We start from the raw sequence: 9664 nt of genomic DNA on the forward strand, positions 1-9664 counted from the left end.
AGCCTGTGAAGATAGAAAGCAAGAGAATCAAAGGATCAATAGGGATTGGAGAGGAAGAAGAACTGTAAGAAAGGAGGATTTCAGGGTTTCTCTTAGAACAGAGAAAAGTTTCCTTTAGAAGAGGGGGAAGTTTAGGATAGGGGTTAATTACAATATTCTTGATTGATCATCTCTACCTCTCTCAGCCAAGGGTAGATATAGTACTCCATACATGGGCCAAGCCCAACCAGTAAAGGCACGTAGGCCCAAGTCCTAAACCCATTAGCTATTACTATTAATAGCCCAGGTACAAGACAAAGTAAATGTAAGAGCATATAACAAATAGATACATTTTGATGCCTTTTTCTTGGTAGGGTCGTATTTAAAATTTAGCATCTCAGTGTCACATTTTTGTGTGTATATGTGTCTCTAGTAAGTTGAGCTAGATTGGGGAATGGTGCTGCTGTCTGTGAGCCAGGAGTAACAACAGGAGCTCCAGGTGCCATCGCGGAAGGTGCATAGCAGATAGGCAGCGGCAGCAGGATAAGCTTGTGACCCACCAGCAGATAGCAACAGCAGCAGCAGAATAATCTTACATGACGTTTTGATACTTTCATTTGGAGGAATTAAAATCTATTTAGGAATTTGACATTCCGCCACTTTTTAAAATTCACATTTAAGCCTATCTCAAATTCATAGAGTGAGAGCTGGAAGTTGATTCTGTAGATCACCATTCTATGTTTCAACATTGCAACTTATAACACGCTCTTCAACTCGCTCCCCTACAGTACAATGCAACACATAAGTACCTCTCTCGTATAACCAATAATAATATATAAATATATTCCATATACAACCATATTAGCTTAATTAATATGTGTCTAAATTATGATTATTAAATTGAATTCCCAAGGATCCAAACGGGCCCTACTGAAATTATGAAAGATGATTGCTTCTACAATTTCATCTTAAGCACAAATTCATCTTAGAGCAACTTCAGCTGTTCTATAGCTCATTAGCATAGCATTTATCTTGATGGTCGATTTTGAATGTGCATCTAGCCCTTTAGAGGGTTTTGGATGATTGAATGACAACGTGATTAAAGGACTAACCCATTTGCTAAGTGTGGACAGGTAAAAGGTTATCTCATAGGTACTTAATGAAATCCAAAATGATGTGTTGTTGTATAAACAATCTAGTTCAAGCACAAGACAACAATGCAAATGGAATTTATGCTAAGGCTTAATTATTGTGGGATTTTCATGTACTATATGAAAGCAAGCTCGTGATTATTAGTTAATGAGACATGAGGGATTGCATATGGATTGGTCTCATATTTGAAGCTTGCTAAATTGAAATGGAAATGATAACAATACATGAATGGATGATTCAACACAAGATGTGACTTGATGGCTTGAGATGGTGAAAATAGCAAGGAAAGGCTTCGAGGTACTAAGCAAGGGTGAAGGGCAAGCGACAGCTTGGCGGCCGAAGAACCTAGCTAGGGTGAAGAAGAAAGTACTTGCATTTAGTTGAGGTACTAATCAAGCTAAGATGGTCATATTGATGTGAAGGATCAAATCTATAATGAAGTATTTGATGGAAGTGACTTGATACATTTGGGATTATTCAAATTTGATGAATGGAATCAAGTCACATGCTCAAGATGGCTATGCTCAAGTGAAAAGGTCAACATCAACAAGTTAGCACCCTTACTTGATGAAGATTGAAAGGGACGGCATCAATTCCAAAGGAATCAACTTAAGTGGTATAAATTCATTTTTTCCTTTGATCTTGAGTTTAATAGGTATGCCGTACTATTAAGAGGGATGCATCATGTTGATAGATAATGTTTCATAAGTGCTCAAGCCAACCCATGTGAGTTTTGAGTAGTTGAGCGACAAAAAAGCTAACTGATTTCTTGCTGGTCTGGCAATACCGGACGTGTCCGGTATTCATACCGGACGTGTCCGGTATTTGTCCAGCAGCTGTAAACCTTCTTGTTCTTGGGTTGGTTCGTCAGGAGTTCCGACGTAGGTCGGGAGTTCCAACGGTCGGGAGTCCCGGCATGGGTCAGGAGTTCCGACGTCTCGCACTCTAATTGACTTGGAGGGTTCACTGTCCTGGTCATACCGGACGTGTCCGGTATTCATACCAGACGTGTCTGGTATGGATGACCAGAAGCCAACGGCTAGTTTTCAAAAGCCTTGAGGGTCGGGAGTTTCGACGTGAGTCGGGAGTTCCGACGGTCGAGAGTTCCGATATGCGTCGAGAGTTCTGACACCTCACTAACTTTAACTCAGTTACATGTTTTTCAAATTTGCTGAGGGTCAGGAGTTCCGACTGTCGGAAGTCCCGGCATTCTTCGGGAGTTCCGACGCCTCACAACATCACTGTAACTTAGTTACTGTTGGTGCAGTGTGAGTCATACCGGACGTGTCCGGTATGAATACCGGACATGTCCGGTATTGCAATGGCTATAAAACGGCTAGTTTTCCAAGGGGGCTATAAATACCCCCATGCCTCCACCTTTGAAGGCTGCTGATTCTGCTGAGATAGACACACGTTTTTGAGCCTTGCCAACTCTCCTAAACCCTCTCTTAGTGAGTGTGTGATCCAAATTACAAAATCAATTTGTGGGTTAAGAGAGAATTTGAAAAAGAGAGCAAGCCACCACTTGAGCACTTGTGTATATTGTCAATCTCGTGATTCGCATTTGTTACTCTTGGACTCTTCGGTCCTAGACGGCTAGGCATCGCCGGAGAGCAACCGAGAGATTGTGGTTGCTTCGAAAAGTTTGTAACAGTCGATTCCACCGCCTCGGAATCATCTAGTGGAAGGAGGAAAAGGAGTTGGAAAAGACTCCGGCTAGAGTGACCTTCGTGGTACCCTCTAGGGCTGACCTTCGCTGGGTCGCCCGTAGCCCCCCTCAACGGAGAGTAGGACTCGAACGAGTCCGAACTTCGGTAAAACAAATATCGTGTCTCAATTCGCATTTCATTTGATATTTGTGTTGCTCTAGCTATTCTGCAGGTTCTCTGTGTATATTACTATCTCTAATAGTTTCCTGTAATTTAGATTGAAGATAGAAATCAAAAGGAGTAAGTTCGGGGCTGTTCCACTGAAATCGTGAATACCGGACATGTCCGGTATTAGCCCCTGCGCCAAACTGAATTGCATTGTGTTCTAACTTTTTAGTTGCAGGCGTTTGGCTCCTAGATTCATTTAGTATCTTTTATATACTCTGTGGCTAACTTGTGAGGGGTGGTATTACTCTTATTTGGAGTTTCCATTTTGAAAACTCCCTTTACTAATTGTTTCCGCATTTAAAGGTGTTAATTATCAGAAACGCCTATTCACCCCCCCCCCTCTAGGCGGCATCCTAGGTCCTTTCAGATTTAAATATGACAAACACAGAAACTTCCATTTAACACGGATACGATTACCTTGAACAAGTGAAATCAGAAGGCACTTATCCTCAAAGAACACACACAACAACCGATACACAGTAAAGCAAACAAGATTTTTTTAAAAAAATCACATCTATTGGCTTTCCCTAATTGCTTATAATGCATAACAGGACGGGAAAATTACCTTTCATGCTCCCACTTTCAATAATAATGATCTCAGATGAAAATGTTAACTACAAATCTTTAGGTCACATTTAGAGCTAAAACTTTTTTAATAGACCATAATATAAACATCCAAGGTTATTTGAAAAAAATGATAAAAATCAAAATTAAGAACTTAAAATAAATATTGGAGCTTCTAAACGATCTCAAATGAAAGAAATTATCAACAACAAAAGTGTTGATTGTATTGAGAGGTATAAATTATGTATAGCCCATGTTAGCATCCTAGGTCGTTTGAAAAGTTCAAAATCTGATAACTTAAACGGAACATTTGAGCCTCTAGAAGATCTTAAATAAAAAAGTTGCAAACTACAAAGTTGTATGCCGCATTAAGCTCTATAATTTTTATATAAAGTTTGTACTGATCTGACTTCATATGAAAAATTATGTTTTGAGAGAGAGATCACGTGACCAGGGGCGGAGCCAGGAACTCAATTTTTTCCAGTTAAGGGGGGCCAACAGTGTAAAGTTTTCAAATTTTGATCAAATTTCAAAAAAAATGTGGAAACTTACCTTGATTAGGGGGGCCAGGCTTCAACCACCACCACCCCCCCCCCCCCCCCGCCCCTTGTCTCCGCCCCATCATCACATCATCAAAGCTAAAAAGTTACTTTAAGATGGTCTTTGTGTGTATGTGATGGGGGGGGGGGGGGGGGGGGGGGGGGGGTTGTATTTTCTTGAAGGTTTGTTTCAAGGATGCATGTTTCGTAGAAAACAATCCAAGTGATGCACAAGCTTGTGAAATACTCCCTCCGTCTACAAAAAGAATGCAATTCTTGCTTTTTAAAGAGAAATAATTTGAACTTTAACTAAATTTATATAAATAAGTACTAATATTCATGATACAAAATAAGTGTCATTAGATTAGTTATAGAATATATTTGTATAATAAATTTATTTGGAGATCTAAATACTAATATTATTTACTATAAATTTGAATTAGTTTGACTGATACAAATCCTATAATTGCATTATTCTGTAGTATGCTGGTATGTATGAGGTCGACCTCGAGATCTCCACGTTGCAACACTCCGGATGCCCTAATGCATGGAAATTGGAAAAGACCCGTACACCAGTGTGGCGTTGGGTTGTTCTTGTTCCCACACATTCCCTCCGCCAGTGTTCTCTTTTTGCCTTGGCAGATTTGTTCGACAATTCCTCTCAAAAGAAACATCTTTTCAAATACCGTTGTGCACATGAACCCCTTTTTTCAGTTGTTTATTGCAGTTGCAGGCAGCGCTGCTTCAGTTCAGAGTTCAGAATTTTTTTGCACACAGGAACAGTCGAACAGATGAGTCACTTGAAAGTTGAAATTGAAACAGGTACCAAGTAGCTGGAGCAAAGAGTAGTAAACTGCCAGCGTGACAAGAAACCAAGAACGACAAAAGGCACACGGATGCTCGGTGCCGCGGTTTGTTGTATACTCGCTCGGTCCTGCATCCGTTTGTCACCACGATTTATATGTTAATAACTTTGACTTAATTTATAAAAAATACATAGAATATTTTTATCTTTAAATAAATTTATTAAAAAACTAGCTTTAAATATATATCAATGATACTAATTATATATTATAAATATTAATTTTTTTAATATATATTTAGTTAAAATTATTTCTCCGGAAACAACGACACACACGTTTAGGGGCGGGGAGAGAGTATACCCAATCAATCATGTTCCCTCCCCCCTTGGTTTACAGGAACAAGAAGAGGATGCTGCACCACACGACCCTGCCTATACTACTCTAGCATCATCTAATTTGGTGGCAGCACTAGGCACTAGCTGGTGGCGGCGACCGGCAGGCCGGTCGGAGCAACGGCGGCGCCGACGGCGGACGAGGAGGAGGAGGAGGCGGCCGGGACCAGCGCGAAGCGCGAGGAGAAGGAGCAGGCGTAGTAGATGCGCGCGGCGTCGGCGTCGTCGGCGTCGCGGCCGAGGTCGAAATTGCGCGCGTAGCTGAGCGGGTCGTACTGGCGGCACGACGACGCGCGGTGGCGGCGCGGCTGATGCGAGTGCGAGGCCGCGCACAGCGCCCGCCTGCCCTGCCGCCGCAGGCGCCGCACCAGCCGCGCGAGCCCGCAGCACGGCGCGGGCGGAGCCCGGGCCGCCGCCGTGGAGCTGCTTCCTTCCGCCGCCCGCGCCGCCGCCGTGGAGCTGCTTCCTTCCGCCATGCGCCGCTCGCCCCGGCTTGCTTGCTTTCTGTGTGTGACTGGAGCCTGGAGGAGTGAGTACTGGAGTGGACAGTGGAGTGGGGGAGTGCGTTCTGGCTGGTGGGTGGGGTGTCCGTGTCCGCCTGTCCGGTGTCCGTGATTTATAGGGACGACCACCACCACAACCAATCTCCCATGGTGACGGATTTCACGAGAAATATATTGCGTATCAGCGTAACTTAACTATGAATACTCTGTCTAATTGCATCGCTTGGATACATAATCAATCTCCCATGGTGGTCGTGGTCGCGGTCGCCGGCGCGCCTGCTAGTGCTGGGCACTTGCATGCCTGCCAGAGCCAGACGGGGAGACGCCCAGACCAAGGAATTGAAACTGAAGCTGCCGTCAGCTTGTGAGGTGGGGCCAGGCCAGCCGGGGCCTGGGCTGTCCGGCTGTGGCCTATGGAAGGGAGCAAAACGGTGGGCAGGGCAGGGCACAGCTGCAGTACGAGTACGACCCAGGCCACACAAACCGTGGCCGGACCGGACGGGCGGGCGTCATGCCGTCATGGCCTCATCTCACGGGCGTTCCTTGACTTGTCGCGGCGCGGAGCGTGACACGCCGCCACGTCGTGCGCCGCATCCGCATGCGTCCGCCGGTCGGCTTCTCATCGGGAGCCTCAGCCGCCGTCGCTCGCTCTGCCGATTGGACTAGCGTTTCCCCCCGCCCCCGGTGCAATGCAGGCAGGCAGCCGGCGGCGTCGCGCGTCCGGTGGACTCGCTCCTCGCCTCGCCGTCTGCTGCACTGCGGAGCCATCCGTGAAACTCAATCGAGCAGCACACGTTCCCCTCAAGATATCCCGAACGATCGGACGTGCATGTGAGGCGGTACGTGCTTGTGCTTGCAAGATAAAAAAAAATACTACTCCGTACTGTCCGGGAGGACGATCCGCTGCAGGGTGCCGTCTGCCGAGACGATCGAGCAGGTAATATTTGGATATCGGCAGCTAGTACAAGTGAAGGGGGAAAAAAAAGGGGCGTTGCTTAAAACCAACGGCTCCATGATCAAGCGAGGAAAAGCTCCGGCGCTTTGCCCGCTGATCCCAGCATCCAGCGGTGCAGGGCGGTGATCGGACGCGACAAGATTGCCATCAGCAATCGATCCATCGGCAGCACGCTGATGAGTCACACAAGCGTGCTAATCTGAGGCCTCGATCGCATTGGATGCTTGGTGAGTGACTAATTCAGCCAGCGATGGGTGCCCCCGTGCATGGCTGGTTTATGGGATCGACCCATGGGTCTTCACTCACGTGCTTGCACAGTTCCTTTTTGGCGCTTATGTAGCTGATTCCAACTGTTACCATCATCCAGCCTACTGGCATGTAGGAGCAGTACCGTAAAAAGCAGCGTCGCAGTAAAGGCCAAATCTGGCAACCAACCGAGTGTGAATCTCACGAGTTTGGCCCTGTTCGCTCGGAGGAATTTTGGAGGAATCTGAATAAATTTAGAGGAATTTGTAAAAGGAAAATACTATTTCAAATGAAAAAAGAAGTGGATCAAACCGAGTTTAAGGATATGTGAACAGGTGGCTACCTTACGATAAATATACACGCCTCATGGAGTCAGGCATCGCAGTTTGGCCCACGATCAGCTGGTTTGTCTGTCACGATTACAGTTGCTATCATTTCCTTGGCTTTTCTGCAGACTCAGGACCAGTGGTAACATGGTGGATGTGTTCACAGTACAACTGCGACGCCATTTCACGGTTCTGCTATCAGTAACACATCAGCCTGTTCGCTGGCGTTGGGTCGTAAATGATCGTAAATTTTTAGCTAGAACAGTATTTTTTTTTCACACCAAACCAGCCAGCAGTAATAATTCATGATCGTATACGATCGTTTCAGCTCCAGCCGAACAGGCTGACACATGCTATGACGCCAGTCAGTTAGTCAACTTGTTTAGGCCGCGTTTAGTTCCGAAAATCTTTGGCTTTCGGCTACTGTAGCACTTTTGTTTGTATTTGGCAAAAATTGTCCAATTATGGACTATTTAGGCTTAAAAGATTCGTCTCGCCAATTACAGGCAAACTGTGCAATTAGTTATTCTTTTTATCTACATTTAATGCTCTATGCATGTGCCGTAAGATTTGATGTGACAAGGAATCTTAAAAATTTTTGGTTTTTGACTTGCATCTAAACGGGGCCTTAGTCGATACCACGGCTGCGTTTACTTCATCCTCGTAAGGACGCAGTAAGCTTAAACTCAGGTTAAGAGAGAGAGCAGCGTGTTGGATCAATCCTCACGGTAGATGAGTCACAACCCTAAAAAGTTAAATGGATTTTCGTAGCGACTGATATGTTGTGCAGCATCTATGGCCATAATCGCTTCGCTGAAAAGCCATGACTGCTGTTTGCTAATTTGTTCTGAGAGAGAGACACTGTTCGTTCACAAACGTAAAGAGCCTAACAGCCTGTACTAGTACATGTACTATGGAGCGTCCATAATTTTACAGAGGCCCTTTTCTTCTACAGTTCCTATTATATAACAGAGGTACATCAGTTTGCCAGACACCAATAAGCGCAAAGAACGGGAAGGGCGTTAACATTCTGATGGTAAAAGGATAAAAGAAAGCATATGGAATGAACAAAAAGGGGCAGCTCTATGAACTGAGACAGGATCAATCACTACTACAGAATATTTATCCGTGTCGGGCGTTTTGGGTTTCCCGCGGCGGGCAAACCGGTCCGCCGCCGCCCAAAGGCCACGGTAAATCGTGGCTTCCTGCGGCGGACAGCTTTGCCCGCCGCGGTTAATCGATTTACCGCGGCGGCCACATAAGAACGCCCGCCGTGGCAAATCGTTCAGGAAAAACAAAAAAAAAGAAAAAAAGCCCACACGGGCTTGGATCCGGGTCGCACTGAACCTAGATCCCGCCGCCGCCGTCGATCCACCGCCGTCGATTGGATCCGCCGCAGCTCCCAACCCGCCGCACCGCCGGAGGGAGAGGAAGGGCCGGGGTGGGTGCCACGCCCACCGGATCTGCGCCGCCGTCGATTGGGTGGGAGGGAGACGACGCCCCTCCGTGGATCCGTGCCGTCGCGACGGGTTGGGGCCGCCCCTCCGTGGATCCGTGCCGTCGCGGCGGGTTGGCGTCGCCCCGCCGTGGATCCACGCCGGACGGGCCACGCCGCTGCTCGCCAACGTGCGCGGAGGAGCACCCGTCGCCGCTGCTCGCCACCGTCGTCGGGGATCTGCAAGGGTGCGAGTGTGAGAGGGACAAGATCCACCATTGATCTGAGAGAGAAGAAAGAGGGCTCCACACCTTGCGCCGGATCCGCAGCTACCGCCGGGGCCTCCACGCCGGCCAAAGGAGGGAGAGGAAGGGGCGCCGTCGGAGCCTCCACCGCCGGCCGAAGGAGGGAGAGGAAGGGGCGTCGTCGGGGCCTCCACCGCCGCCGTCGAGGCAGCCTGACCTGGAGCGCGTGGGGAGGAAGAGACGGATGAGGAAGAGAGTGGGGCAGCCTGACCTGGACCTAAGTATACCTATATATACGTGTAGATGAATATCGGGCCAGCTTGGGCCTGATGGGCCTAGGCCTTTTCCGTGGCGGGCTTTTAACGTTGTCCGCCACGGTAAATTGATTTACCGTGACGGGCAAAAGTGCCCGCTGCGGTAAATAAAAAATGCCCGCCGCGGTAAATCGTGGGATTTACCGCAGCGGGCAAAAATAGGTGTCCATCACGGAATGCAAAAGTGCAACGCTGCGCATATTCGTTTGTGTAGTAGTGAATCATGGTTTAAACATGAGCAGGGCACCAGCGACCAAAATGTATGTACGAACTGACAGCCCCTGTTACCCTGTACCTCGTGTAGTCCAGCCCGAAAATTGCTTGTCAATACCGG

The 9664-nt window shown here is 47.2% G+C and overlaps 1 protein-coding gene across 1 annotated transcript; it reads right to left on the reverse strand.

Moving 5' to 3' along the window:
- Nucleotides 1-5227: 5227 nt before the first annotated feature.
- Nucleotides 5228-5872, reverse strand: LOC136462778 (uncharacterized). The gene has a single exon (XM_066461827.1). The coding sequence runs from the start codon at nt 5780-5782 to the stop codon at nt 5390-5392; it is 393 nt and encodes a 130-aa protein (XP_066317924.1). The 5' UTR covers nt 5783-5872; the 3' UTR covers nt 5228-5389.
- Between the last annotated feature and the right edge of the window lie 3792 nt (nt 5873-9664).

This window comes from Miscanthus floridulus, chromosome 7, assembly GCF_019320115.1.
Source record: "Miscanthus floridulus cultivar M001 chromosome 7, ASM1932011v1, whole genome shotgun sequence".
In the NCBI taxonomy this organism is placed as follows: domain Eukaryota; kingdom Viridiplantae; phylum Streptophyta; class Magnoliopsida; order Poales; family Poaceae; genus Miscanthus; species Miscanthus floridulus.